The sequence below is a fragment of the Hemitrygon akajei genome, chromosome 10 (genome assembly GCF_048418815.1).
Source record: "Hemitrygon akajei chromosome 10, sHemAka1.3, whole genome shotgun sequence".
NCBI classification, from domain to species: Eukaryota; Metazoa; Chordata; class Chondrichthyes; order Myliobatiformes; family Dasyatidae; genus Hemitrygon; species Hemitrygon akajei.
In genome coordinates, this window is record NC_133133.1 from 155,588,621 (window position 1) to 155,604,009 (window position 15,389).

The 15,389-nt window shown below is 40.1% G+C and overlaps 1 protein-coding gene across 9 annotated transcripts in view; it reads right to left on the bottom strand.

Annotated features, from left to right (window-relative positions):
* The window catches only part of LOC140734855 (dedicator of cytokinesis protein 4-like), a 356,660-nt gene that overhangs the window by 57,933 nt on the left and 283,338 nt on the right, over positions 1–15,389 (bottom strand). For all 9 annotated transcript variants that reach the window (XM_073059457.1, XM_073059454.1, XM_073059460.1 and 6 more), the window contains 3 exons: positions 5,738–5,879; positions 249–415; positions 13–99 (listed from right to left, as the gene is read on the bottom strand). In XM_073059457.1, coding sequence (XP_072915558.1) covers positions 13–99; positions 249–415; positions 5,738–5,879 — 396 coding nt within the window. The remainder of the gene's footprint in view (positions 1–12; positions 100–248; positions 416–5,737; positions 5,880–15,389) is intronic.

Below are 15,389 nucleotides of genomic sequence, written 5' to 3' on the forward strand. Positions count from 1 at the left end.
CTTTGAACTCACCACTTCCCGCCGATCCACTTCAAACCAGCGGGAAATACCTGGTAAACTCTGAACTAATGTCAACGTCGTCCGCTCAACCCATAAACTCTGACAAGAAATGAGAAACAGATAAATGGTGGAAACTATTTCCTTACTTTTTTTTAATATAAACTGAAGCAACATGGATTGAAGCAAAGGTCTCAATGATAAATTATCATTATTCCAAATCTTGCATGTTTTTGTACACGTAGACATACCTTGAACTCATTTTCTTTATCTTTGATTCCTTTGTGGAATGGTCTGTCATATCTGAACCGCCAGATGTTGTTGACTCTATAAAAACTCTTAATATGATCAGGTATAGTTTCTTTCTGCAGTATATCATGATTCTCAGGAATGGGAATTACTGCATATATCTGCAGGTCTGCATGTTATAAGTTAAGAATATAGCTCGAAGCTGAATAATTGATTGCCAGTTGTGAACACAGGAAAAAAGATAGTGAAATTGTTCCAACAAAATGTTCAGAAGTTAAACATTTAACCTAAGCACTACACTTGAAATGAAACAGGACATACTGGAAATAAATTGCATGTTCAGTGGTTGTGCTTGTGATGGAATTCTAGACAGTTAAAATTAAGTTTCAGCATTAGTTAAAATCATACACTTTGAACATACACATTAAAAGGGCAAGAGCTGCTAAAAGATCCTTTGAAAAGTATTTTATGGAATATTTGCTAGGAAAATATCATCTTAGTAAGGAGGACATCATACAAAAATAGCCATGTATAATGTTAGAAAAATACTTCAAAATAACATATCAAACATCCCTAAGCAATAGAATCTAGATACATTTATTTGTCTGGACTTCTTATGGACCATGGCATTAACTTTTTGCTTTAATTTTGGTTTGGATGGAATCAAGCTAGCTGTGACAAAATGTTCCACTGCTGTGTCATCAGACTTCAAAATAAAGTTGTACGTTTTCTATGGATGTTCGTGACCTACACCCAATTAAGCTAAGTGCCTTTACATGGATATGATTTTTACTGTTTGGGGTTTCAACAAGTAGTCTTGTTGGCATGTCAATATTTTACAATAAAAGTCAAATCATAATTTATTAAAATAGTTTTCATTTTATCATTTTGCAGCCATAACATACCACTACTAATATTTTGTGGCAGTCTTTTAAAGTTCCATCAAACAGATGTAAAGAGAAATGGAAAGAATTTGATAAAAGTTTCCAAACAATGCAAAGAAAAACTCTGTCCTAGTTGTGAAATGAAGGGAAATGGTTCAGATGATTATATTTTTCAGCTGGAACAAAACCATAGCAAGATTTAGAGATGAACGATCTTAATTGTGATGTTTTGGGGCTAATGAGTCAGTTTCCAAAACAGGGTGCAGAATGGTGCCAGGAGTTGCACAATTCAAACAATAGTATTATGAGTATTCTGCTATTTCTGAGAAGCCTTGACATATATACTTTGCTATAAAAAGGTAAGGCTGCCCTTACTTTATTTAAGGAAAGCTAGAAACATTCCAAGGTTCACTGGGTTCATCAGATGGGTCCAGTGCTGTTTGCTACTTTATACGAATAACCACAAATTCGTTTTCCCACTGCTGGTCAATGAAACCAAGTCAAGACTGAATGACTCACGGTTGAACTAAATTAATGGATAGAGTGAGCCACAAGCTCCAGTTACTACTCGCATCCTGTTCCCAAATATTTACATTTGGGGGATAAGGAAAATCAGATTTTTAAGATAAATTTAAGGATTCATAAGTCCTTGTTGATTCAAAATTGTAATGCAGGCTTGATGCTCACAGAATTGCATGCCTTAATAGATTGAGTATTTAACTGGCGGACTGATTTAATAATAACTTAATCCAATATTATAAAGCATAATTAAAATTATTCAAGCAGTTAGATACAAAATTCATTTGGCCATTTATCCTTGAAGACAATAGCAATGTTAATTTGGAAAGATATTTTTCTTTTGTTGCTGAGGCCTGAAGAATGACAATATAATTTCTCACTGTCAAACTGCTCTGCTGACAGAGCATGTAAATGAAGCTGGGTTTACCTACAGCGATCTTTAAGAGTGGGAAAAACTTAGGGGAAAGTAACTTATTCCAGCATTGCAAAAAGTAACACCTTACATTTTTTCATTTTAATATGAGTAAGTTAACTTGCCTGATAGAATAAGCTGATAAAAGCAAGCTAATTTCAGTGACAACCAGGATTTATGAAAAAAGTCTCATCATAAATAACATTTGTACTCAATGCTTGCTGCAAAGAAAATTTTGCTCATGGATTACATTTAATAAAACTGTAAAATGTTTCGTAAATTGAAAATATGCCAGTCACAAAAAGATAGTAACGTTCACATTGCCAGTATTATCACTCTCTTTAGGAAAAATAATGCAACAGTAATTCACATTATTCATCCTCATCCTACTTCTGCATCTGTTCTTCGGTAGATGGGCAGGCAAGGGATTAAGTTACTTCCAAGAGTGCTTTGAAAAGCCCAGCTGCCTGACGTTTGGCACTTTTTTCTATGCAGAAGTCTATTCAGCTCCACACTGGAAATCTTTGTCCCTTTTAAAAGCAAGAGCCAATGAGTTGCCTCCAGCACTTCACTTCGCCTAGTGCCAATCTATTAAGGTCCACGAAGCCCAAAAAATGGAACTTGGTCATTCTCTAGTTTTTCTTTCATCTTCTAGCGTAACTTTTCAAGATCACCTTGTCTAAGAGCTTCCTCCGCCTATTCCGTCATACCCCCATAACCTTACTGACAGCCTGGATTTCCTTCCTGCACTTGCATCAGCTGCATTCCTTACATACTTTTGCAGGCAATGACTCAGCTACTGCAAATGCTTCCACTACTCTGCAAGTATCACTATCGCCATGAAATGAAATTCATCCATGACTCCTCTTTCCGGTAACCTATGCACCTTCTCCCAAGTCCCTGATAATTCATGTCTATTGATCCAGATATTGTCCAAGTTCCTTTGAGTTTCTTCATCTGTCATATGTATGGAAACTACTCAAAGCTACAAATCACAGGATTCGCAATTACACACTTCACTTTCACTTCTCAGCCTCTTGACCAGCCTGCAGACTTTGATTTTAATTCAGCACATCATCACCCTTCAATATCCCCCAACAATATCAAGATCGACGAGACCAAACTTGATTAGTTCCATTCTTATCTATCAGATGGCAGCCATCCAATCAGAAGATAGATAGATAGATAGATAGATAGATACTTTATTCATCCCCATGGGGAAATTCAACTTTTTTCCAATGTCCCATACACTTGTTGTAGCAAAACTAATTACATACAATACTTTTTACTTCCCCTGGCTCCAAGTTATCTCTGGCTTCCTTCCAGAACTGGTTGTTGATTCCTTTTTCAGCTGTCAAGGTTTCACCTCTGATATCCCTTTCTTAAACATCTCCCCTTTTTATTTACTTCCCTTTTAAAAAGTTTCTTGAAAAGTTCTTTGACTAAGGTTTTAGTTCTTTGGTTCCAACTCCATATGTTCCTGTGATGCAGCCTGAGACATTTGACAAAGTTAGAACAACATAGTAACAAGCTGATGCTTCAATTACATTTCTCTGACTCAGATGAGAGAGAGAGAGAGACAGAGACAGAGAGAGAGAGAGAGAGAGAGAGAGAGAGAGAGACAGAGACAGAGACAGAGACAGAGACAGAGACAGAGACAGAGACAGAGAGAGAGAGAGAGAGAGAGAGAGAGAGAGAGAGAGAGAGAGAGAGAGAGAGAGAGAGAGAGAGAGAGAGAGAGAGAGAGAGAGAGAGAGAGAGAGAGAGAGAGAGAGAGAGAGACAGAGGGAGAGATCCAATGTGTATCACTTTTTATTTGGACTATTATACAGAAGGGCAAGGAGTTTGGTGAGGAGGGGGGCGAGGAAAAGTAAGATTGTGGGGAGGGGTGGGAAAGATAAAGAGCCGTAAAGGAACATAAATTCCTAACAAGCTCGTTTGCCAGAGATGACATCTCATGATGTGTCATTCAAACAGGAAGTGCCTGCCATCTGTTTGTATTATTTATATTGCAATGTTTGTAATGATACACAGATTAAGAACAGATCTAATGTACACTTTTCAGGAAATAGCACAGACCTTAGCAATTCTGATCAAATTAGAAATAACAACTTTTTCAGCCTTGGATAGCAAACTAGTGAAATACATCATGCATAACCAGTATGCTTCCTATTAAAACTCTTTGCACAGATTGTCAAATACCACTGCAATTTAAACCATGGTCCTTGCACGATTTAAGAAAAGCACGCTTGTCAACTGTAGTTTGGAATTCCCTCCAAATAGATCAGCAAAAAAGTGCAATGATTATGATTTGTCATATTCTGTTTCTTTGATTACATTTTCAAATATCTAATACACTCAGATATTTGCTGCATGAATTTATTGAAACACAAGGCACTATCTGTGCCTCCAGAAGCTCAGCATGTCTCATTTCAACTGATCCATTCTAAAAGGATCAGCTTAATCTCAGTGAATACAGACACCAATGAAGATATTCATCAATGCCATCAGTGCACCATCAGTATTTGAACAATGGGGGCAAAGGGTAATTTAAAGATCAAGATCATTGATCTGGCCCAAAACACATAGTCCCATTAGATAACAATGATTGCTGCCCTCCTCTGCATTTCTAGGACTTGTACAACCTAAAGTATGCACCTCAAGGCATTGGAAAGATATCACCAATGCCATCTCTATAAACCTCTCCAAGTTCACTGAAAGGATAAGAGAATGAAAGACTCTGTCCTCTCCTAGGCCAGCATTCCCATCATTACAGCCCTTCTTACACAAGGTCAGCTACCCTGGACAGACCATATCGCTTGTCTGTGACACCTGGCTCCTGAAACAGGTTCTTTGTTCCAAGCTTTGACATAATAAAAGATGACCAGGTCCACAAAGTAAAGCATTCAAGGTTTCTCAAAGAAGTGCAACATTCAAGCTGATTTTTGGGATGGTCTGACTGATTCCTACTCCATGTTGGGAAGGAACTTTCAGGATGGTATTGATAACCTCAGATCCGTGCATCCACCAGTGACAGGAATGAGGGTCTGTCCTTAAATTTATCTCATGTGCCTGTCAGACATGTCCTGGGGGGTCAGGGGTCAAGGGTCAATTCGATCAGCCTTCACATCCAGCCTGGATCACCATGAACAAACAGGAGTGCTAGTGGGTCAGATATAACCTCAAGTCTGCCAGCACGTTCAATATTGGAATACAAAACAACACTGAGCAGGAATAATTCTATGGACAGTTCCTGCCATCATTTTTTGTTGATAAAACTATTTGAGTTGACAGGCTTCTGCAATCTCGTCATGCAACATGAACAGCAGCAGTATTGGACTTCTGACTGTAGTAAAACATACTATAAATAAAAAATGCATCCATTAATCAGGTAATTTCCAAAATAATAAATATTGAAGACACTTCCAGATATTTATTCATTTAGAGATAGCGTGGGGAATAGGCCCTTCCAGCCCTTTGAGCCATGCTGCCAGCAACCCACTGGTTTAACCCTAGTCGAATCATTTATCTTCAGAGACATCCAAACTGACTGGTGTAAAAATCTGTCTGATTTACACATAACAGTTAATAAAACTGAAGAAAACTACTGGTTAGCCCAGAACCCATGCAAGTTTAATTGGGATCCACTTTAGGCCAGTGGCAGTTCTAAGGATACATTGTGCATCGGCCTGAAAAATGGTCTCTTCAGGTTGGTTGGCGTGCTGCATAGCAATTGCATGTGGGAACTCGTTCAACATTCGCTGTTGGAAAGCCTCCAATCTCTCGTAATCATGTCCTCGACAAACAAACTCCTTGTTCTGTTAGGGGTGAAAGACAAGGCAGTGGTTATCTGACAGGCATTTAACACAGGGCAGCACAATGGAGGAGTTTTTTAACAGACTGGCAGTAGACAGAGCAGCCTATGTTAAATACACATAAAAAGGAAGCAGGCAGGAGAAGAACACACCTGCCTGAGCGTGATTGTCATAACAATACAAAGGTAAAGCAATTTCACCACCACACTTACCAACCAGGAGTAAGTAAATCAATACAAATCCACAATAATCTGCAAAGACAGAAAATCCCTAAAAGGTTTGCTATTCTTTTGTTGTACAAAATAACCTGCTGATAGTTATACCTTCCACTCATGTAATAATAAGCTTGTGCTTCTTTGCCCTTCAGTGCCACTGCCCCTCAAATATATGCCTGAGCAGCCCATTCTTGAGACACCGTTAAGCTCGGGTTTGCTTTCCCGGCTAGTACTTCAGAGAAAAACAAAACGCAAAAAATTATATACTTTGTTCTTCAATCACTACACGGCTCATTTGTTAGTTTGGAAACCTCGGCCAGATTAATCCACCATGAATCAGAGAAGTGGTTGGGTTGGACAGAACCTGCGACGGGCTAGGAAGGCCGTCACGTGGACGGAAAAAGTACGGCGTATGGCGCTCCCACTGTGTTACCGCTACCATCATGAAGTCGAGGCTCAGCCCTTCTTTTGTCTGCAGCAGTGCAGACAGCAGAATGTAGTAAATATAAACACAAGATATTCTGCAGAAGCTGGGAATCCAGAGCAACACACACAAAATGTGGGAGAAACTCGGCAGGTCAGGAAAGGAACAAGCAGTCGACGTTTTGGGCTGGGGCCAAGGCTCTTCCATTTCATGAATGATACAAAACCTTCTGAGTTCTTCCTGCATTCTGAATGTGTTAATCACCTCTGGTTTTGAGGCCAGTGCAGAAACCAACTCCATGGTAACCCTTTCTACGTGCAATGTAACGGCTGTACAAAGCAAGCACATTTCTCCACTTTATTGTTTGCGCTAAGCCTTTATCCCTGTTCACAACAAACCATGAAAGGACCTCGTCCTTAAGTGAGCTCTCTCCTGAGCAGTTTCAAAACATTAAAATGCCTCTTCCTCTCCCTGAGCCCAGCTAGAGTGTAGTGTGATGGTAAACATTACATCATCATAAGGCAGCTGCACATTTGAGGTGCTCTGGTCATTGACAAGGTCCTAAAGGAAAGATCAGTTAGGACTGCATGAAGAAACTAGATCAGTGTGCTCGTTCAGTTGCGGATTTCTCAACAGTTTAAAGGACTTTAGTATAAAGTCAAGAAATCCTGTTCACAGAATACTAACTGCATTTTTTTTCCCCTTTGCAGGACTTTATCTGTATTACTTGCTGCTACACCTCCAGCTGCCTGGCATGGTGAGGTGGAACTGCCACTATCTGTGGATGTGCACTGACAGAACCTGCAGAGACAGGGAACTTCATTAGTGTGTATTTCATCCCCAGTGGAATTGAAATACTCAACCTTAACTGCCCCAGGGATAATAAGCATTGGGAAGAAATATTTATAGCGGCCGTATAATTGTGGTAGGAAAGAAGTCTTGAAAGTTTTATGACAACGCTAATGGATTCTGAGGAGGGAAGGTCGAGGTGCCTGAACATTAATATTAAGGACTAGACAACGGGGTGGCCCGCTGGGGCACCCTTTGAGAGAATCGAAATAGAGCTGCCCTGCCCTTTTGCTCTGGTTGGTGTTGCTGGTGAGGCTGGCCGTGTGCGTGTGTCGTGGTGTCGCGTCCCGATTTCCATGATGGTGGATCGGCTCTCGGGTGAAAGCGGGGCTGTTGATTTTGGCGAATGAGCAATTTTATACGAATATATAACCCTGAACTTTGCCTCATTCTGTAAGTTAGCGCATTTTAAGTCGATTTAGCCAAAAAGAAGTGCCACTGTAATGCACCATTTGCGCGAATTGGAGGTCACAAACAGACAGACAGAGCATGAGAGTTTTAGCAGTATATAGATGGAGGAGGATGCACTGTCGTCAAATGAGGTATAAAATTTTATCTGAACCACAGTCAATCCAACTTCTATCCAAGTACCCACAATATTTTCCACAACAATCCAACTTGGAGTCATTAATTGAAAAGGTGAAATGACTTGCAATGGTGCACACCCCTTGCCTTTGATAAAGAGCAGCTTACATGTTCAATAATACAGTCCACACTGACACAAGTTGAAATGTTTTGTCAGACCAGACTCAAACCCAAAACACCAATGCACCTGGTCTGTCTGCTTTGAACACAAGCAGTGCAACGCAGTGCTAGTGTGATTGAGTGAAGGCCTGTTGAGTATGTGATAGGAGCAAGGGACTGGTGTATCACTGAATGCAGTGGAGCAAGAGAAAGACATGGGAAGGACTATGGGCATGCATTGCTTCGAGTTGGTGGACTAGGCCATGTTCTGGCCAGGATCTGAACCAATATGCAACGGTTGTCATGGATTTTATAAAAACAATCAGAGACAAGCGAGTCCCCACAAGATCAGTCAGAGTCTCCTCCAATCATAACCCCTGGATCAAACAAGAGATCTGTAATCTGCTGAGGACCACACTAGTGGTCTGGTGACCAAGTAAAACACTAGAGGTATGACCTCATGAAAGCCATCTTACACGTAAAGTAGGAATTCCAGACCAAACAAATCACAGAAGGATGCTCAACAGCTGTGGGGGAGCGGTTTAAATGCTATCGCTCCTACAAAGTGAAACCAAGCAACACAGATGACTTCAGGGTTTTGCTCTCAGATGATCTCAATGACTCTTAGATGCTGTCTGGCTTGCTGAGTTCCTCCGGCATTTTGTATGTGTGTCTCAATGACTTTTATACTCACTTTGACCATCAAAACTTGGCGGCATCTTCACAAACTCCCAACAACCCTGTGATTTCAGTCGCTGAGGCCAAAGTGAGAGCATCCTTCAGGAGGGTGAATCCACAGAAAGCATCTGGCCCAGATAGTGCACCTGGCTGAGTACCAAATACTTGTGCTGTCAACTGGTTGGAGTGTTCTCTGATAGCTTTAACCTCTTGCTTTGGCACTCTGAAGAACACACCTGCTTCAAACAGGTACACCAGTGCCCAAGAAGAATGTGGTAACCTGCCTCAATGACTATCATCTGGTAGCACTTATATCTACTGTGATGAAATGCTTTGAAGTTGGTGATGAAACATATCAACTCCAAACCAAGGAGCAATATTGATCTGCACCAATTTGCCTATTGTCAACAGCAGATGCCAATCCATTGATTCTTCGCTCAACCCTGGAACAACTGGACAGCGAAGATACATATATCAGGTTGCTTTTCATTGACTACAGCTCAGCATTCAATACTATCATCCCCTTAAAACTAATCAATAAGCTCAAAGACCAAGGCCTCAATATCTTTTTGAGCAACTGGATTCTCGATTTTGTCACTTGCAGGCTCCAGTCTGTTCGGATTGGCAACACCTCCACTATCTCCATCAGCACAGGTGCACTACAAGGCTGTGTGCCTAGCCCTCTGCTCTACTCACTTTATATTTATGACTGTGAGACCAAGCACAGCTCCAATGGCTTATTTAAGTCTGCTGACAACATCACCATCATTGGCCAAATCAAAGGTGGTGATAAATCAGCTTATAAATATCTGAGTGGTGCCACAAGCACGGCCTCTCAATCAATGTCAGCAAGAGCAAGCTGGTTATTGACGACAGGAAGAGGAATATGGACGTCCATGAGCCAGTCCTTTTCAGGGATCAGAGGTGCAGACTTAAATTACTCAGCATTATTATTTCACAGGATCTGTCCTGGGTTCAGCACATAATTGAAGCACAGCACTGCCTCTACTTTCTTAGAAGTTTGCAAAGCTTCAGCATTTCAAACTCTGCCAAACTTCAATAGATGTGTGGTAGAAACTATATTGACTGGTTGCATCACGGCTAATGTGGGTGCCTTTCTCATTCAGTCAGCAAATGAATTGGGAAACATGTCCAGTAGGTTGCAATGAGGTAAATTAAAACATACAAGCTCGTGCCTCCTTTAGACAGCAACAGATTAATTTAGAGCTGACAACCCCAAGTTCATAAACAGAAATCTGTCTTAACCTCTATATGACTAATAATTTAGTTAAATTATTATTATATGCAAACATGTTAAACATGGACTTCACTTACGGAGGAGCGCTCTGCTTTGCTCTATATCTGAAGTACTCAGAGGCATGCTAATATCAAATAAAAGAACTTGTATTTATTTGAGTTTATTACATTAAAAGTTAATCTCATTAAAGCGTAAGAAAATTCTGAAAAATGTTGACAGGATTGAGACAAGAGGTTTCATCTGCTGGCGAAAAGTATCTGGATAATGAGAAAGGAAGTCATTTCCTCAGAGTCATGAACTTTGGAACTTCAGGCTCTTGACATTCAGTCAACAAGAATATCCAAGGATGAGACCAATAGACCCTAGACTGTTGGGGAATCTAGAGTCTGAACATTTTCTGGGGAAAGAGAGATGAAGAATGGTCAATGGTCTGTTGAGCAGTGTCGGGGGAGGAGGAGGCTAGACGTGAGGTTGCCACATTACGGACCTCTACTGTGGTCTTTGTTGAACAAATTAAAGATAAGTTAGAGCAAGATTTAGATAACAGGATTATTTTGTAAATTTAAGAGCTGAAGAATAAAATGTGCTAAATGACCGTTCTTATATCACACATTAAAATCCAAAATATAAAATATAGGTGATATATGCAAACACATCATATTATTCATCTGTGATATTCAGCAAATCACAAGGTAACTAGTGAGGAAGAATATGTTCTGAACAAAAATAAAAGTACAAGCTTTAATGTGCTGATCTTAGATATTGGAAAAGTCAAGAAGCCATTCAAGCACTGCCGTCTACAGAACTTCTCTCAAAGAAACTACATACCCACGTCATATGGCTTTTAAAGGTTGACTAACTTTAATAAAGGAAGTGTTATATGTACCTCTATCCCTGCTTTAGTTTTGCTTTTTCAAAAACCACCCAAAAGCACTTAAAGGTGCTACATAGAAATGTGTTTGGGGTGTTGATGCTTGAGGAAGAAGCAAAAAGCACTTAAGTGTGAAGTAACAGAGAGCTGGGTTCTTTGGATGGCGCAGTGATGATGGCAGCTGCTAGACATTGTAGATGTCATGTGAGCTGGAGAGGTATCTCAGCCTTTCATTCTAAATGTGAAATAAGCACAGTTATGTCTTTAAGAACAAGTACTATTGTTGACATCTGGAGAGAGGACACAGAACAGATGAACACGGCTTACTAGCAAAAAGAAAATGATACTATTCAGGCCTTAGGCCAAAAAATATTAGCTCCATTACCCACAGTTGATGTTTTCAATAGAGCTATTGTATAAGCTTTGAAGCAATAGTTCAACTAGCACCTTCAGAATTAAGAGTTACAAGGTTTAGCATATGCAACCGGACAGAAAAAAATGGTTATACACATTTGTTCAGGCTAAAGATATTGGCAAAGAAGTGGAATTTCAAGACCTTTATAAGAGTAGGCACTAAGAGAAATGGTCTGGTGAATGGGACAAGTGATGAGATAACTCATACAGTAGCATATGTATATACAGACCAAGGTCTCAACGTTTGAGGAGATAAGCTGAATGGCTTCATCATGGAATCTACATCCATACACAAGTATGAAGCAGTTTCACAAATTCGCTGTCTGCTGTGCTATTCCATACAGTCAGATTTACTTATTAATGAAATTCTTAGGTCACAAAGGTTTGAAGGCACGTTAAAATAATACTTGCTGGTTGCGGCAGATGTGGATCAATTGCTGTGATGTCACCACCCATACAATCGATAAGCAGCTCCCTACTGGAACATTTTACAGCAGTACACCAGAAAGACCCAACACACTAAAATGAATTGTCGTACTCAGTCTGTTTCAAGGTCATTATAAGTAATATAAACAACTGCAGTCAATTATATGAGATGGCCTACATTGAAGGGGAAGGGCTGAGTACACAGACCATATATTGGCAGGGCAGAAATCCACTGTACACTGGTGCTGCAGAGGCTTTTGGCATATTACAAGTGTATTTGCACCAATTTATAGTGTGGCATTTTTGTATGCAAGGTCAATATTTGCATTTATTTGAGAGCCAAGCTGAATTATTGACTACTCGGGCTGGTATGATATTAAGCAATGGTGGAAGAAGAGAAAGCAGAGGCTGTATTGGATACTAGAGAGCTCACTAAATCTCACTCTTTCTTGCAAATGCTGAAAGATTACTCCAAAACGCTTACTGAGTTTGTCCACCATACTGAGTTCCATTCACATGTTGTCCTAGAGTGTGGAGACATAGTTCTGGGGTGAAGAGCAACATTAGGTGAAATGTTTGTGAGGCTTCGTCCACAATTGCTTCAGACTCCAAAAGAAAGAGTTCCCAGGTGAGGCACTAATCGTGGCTGATTGTAGACACGGAGATCGGTGTAACTGACTAGCAAGGGATGGGTGCAGGAAGAGGAAGCAGAAAGGAGAAATGGCTTCAAGGTGAAATTGGCTGATCAGCAGGGCATGGAGGGATTGTCAAGATGGAGCTGTGGAGAGATTGTTAAGGTTTTGCAAGACAGGAATTATATGGTGAAAAGTTAGAAGGCGGGTCCCAAAAGATGCTTATAAGTTAATTGACATGCATGTGTCACCCAAGAAGACTGTAATCAATAACAATGTGCAAGATAAGCCAGAGTTTGAGTTACAGGACCAGCCCCATGATCTAGCTACTGCTGTGTAAGACAATGAAAGGGGTCACAAGTTACCTGGAACTGAGTAGAAAATTATCAGCTTAAAGGAGGAGAAAATCATCAGATATGAGGATGTCGTAAGTGGACACCAGAAATAATAACATGGTCACTGTACTTGAAGAGCTCATATAGGTTAGGGAAGTTTGTGGATAGATGAAGTTCATATCCATTGATTATTTGTTCATACTAGCTGATTATCAAATGCAAAGAGTAGACCAATGACAGTATGTTGATAGTTAGCATTATTCTATTTTGGGAAATTAATAGAATGTACAGGTGTGTCTATGTTATTTGAAAGAAACTGTGTTCCATATGACACCCTTTCTGTCAGAGTTGTACCAGCTACTGCTGGTTGATTATTGGCCATTGCCAATAAAAGCTGTGTTAGGTGTTGCTTCATCCTTTATGATTTGCCTTACTGAACATCAACACAAAGAGTCCTTGAGTCATTTCCAATCTGCTTAACTTCCTACCACACAGCCCTCCCCCTGCACAGCTCAGAATGCCCACCTATCCTTCCTCTAACATTTCCGACCTCTCATGTGATTTCCCCTTCCCCATTTTGCTGCTGCTTCCCCATCACAACTGCTGCAGCCTATGCTGATCCGTTCCTCATGGTTCAGTGGCCAATAGTGATGACGAAGTGTACGTGTACACTCTCAAAAACAATAAATCATGACATCTTAGAGCAAAGATGTTCCAATTTTGTTTTTGTTTGGTGATATCTGATTAGTATTTGGTCAAAATTTAGCTGACCAAATTTGGGCACAAGTAAATTTCTGAGCTCTTGTATTTTCCTTCTGAGTGATGCAAAATAATATCCCTGGAGTGCTCAGACAAAGGGGCTCAGAACAGTTAAGTAATTTTGAATGAAATATATTGTCCAAACATACATATTTTTAACTGTGTACATTAATGGAAGTAACAAATAGGGTCAACAAACCGTTCTAGTTACTGTAATGAGAGTTACAATAGTTACAAAAGTTGCTGAAAAATATTTCCAAAACTATTGTCTCACTATTCAATAGCAATTTTAGACATTTCCTTGCTCAACTGACTACAAAACTGTTAACATCGTTAAAAGATACATTAAGCATAAGTGTAAGGGATTATTTAAAGTATTATCATATCATTCATCTCTGCTCTATAGTTACAAGTAAATATAACATCTTCATTTGGTCTAAAAAAATCTTTATTTCTTTTTGATTCAGACATCCTGTGCAATGCAGCGTTTCCTCTGTCACGAGATGGCAAGCTGCCTGACCTGTGTACAAAGCTGCTCTCCTTGTAGCTGAGAGAAAATATGCCAAGGTTACGTGATGTTTAATTATTTTACAAAGGGATAAGATTTCTCTTATTCTGGGTTTTGTTACTTGGGGCAACACATTCCTTAACATCGGCAGCATATCTTCACATCACATGAAATTTTCAGTTGGGAAACAGAGGTCAATTTGTTTTCATCCCTGCTTCCAAATCTTAGGCTAAGGTGTTTGCTGTCCAGTTGCTATAAGCATAGCATGACAAAGTTGTGCTTTGCAATGTTATAACAAAGTGTTTTATTTAGTTTTGGTTCATGGCTATTCTTAAAATTATTGACCATAAGAGATAGGGACAAAAGTAGCCCATTTAGTGTATTGAGTCTGCTCTACCATTTCATCACGGTTGATCCATTTATCCGCTCGACCCCATTCTCCTGCCTTCTCCCCATAAGTTTTCACGCTCTGACTAATCAAGAACCCATCATTCTCCGCCTTAAACGCACCCAATGATCTGGCCTCCACAGCCACCTGCAGCAACAAATTCCAAGGGTTCATCACCTGCTGGTGAAAGGAAATCCTCATCTCCGTAATAAATGGATGCCCCTCTATTCGGAAGCTGTGCCCTCTAGTCCGACTCCCACCACAGGAAACATCCTCTTTATATTCACTCTATCTAGGCCTTTCAACATCCAATAGGTTTCAATGAAATTCTCCCCTCATTCTTATAAATTCCAGCAAGTACTGGCCCAGAGCCGTCAAATGCTCCTCATACAACAACCCTTCATTCCCAGAATCAGCCTCCTCTGAACCCTCTCCAATGTCAGCACATCATTTCTTAGATAAGGGACCCAAAACTGCTCACGATACTCCAAGTGAGGCCTCACCAGTGCCTTACAAGGCCTCAGCACAACATCTTTGCTTATATATTCTCATCCTCTTGAAATGAATGTTAACATTGCATTACACTTCCTCACCATTGGCTCAACCTGCAAGTTAACCTTAACAGAATCCTGCACACTGACCCCCAAGTCCACTTGCACCTTGGATTTTTAAATTTTCTGCCCATTTAGAAAATAGTCTACGCTTTTTTTTCCTTCTACCAAAGTGCATCTCTGTACACTTACCAACACTGTACTGTACTCCATCTGTCACTTATTTGACAATTTTCCTAATCTGTCTATGTCCTTCTGCAGCCTCTCTGCTTCCTCAACACTACCTGCCCCTTCACCTATCTTTGTATCATCTGTAAACATGTCATCCAAGTCATTGACATATAACATAAAAAGCAGTGCCAATACTGAACCATGCAGAAAAACACTAGTCATCAACAGCCAACCAGAAAAGGATACCCTTTATTCCTGTTCTTTGCCTCCTACCAACCTGTCTTCCATCTATGCCAGTATCTTTCCAAACGTCTCATGGGCCCTTACCTTGTTAAATTCTGAAAATTGCA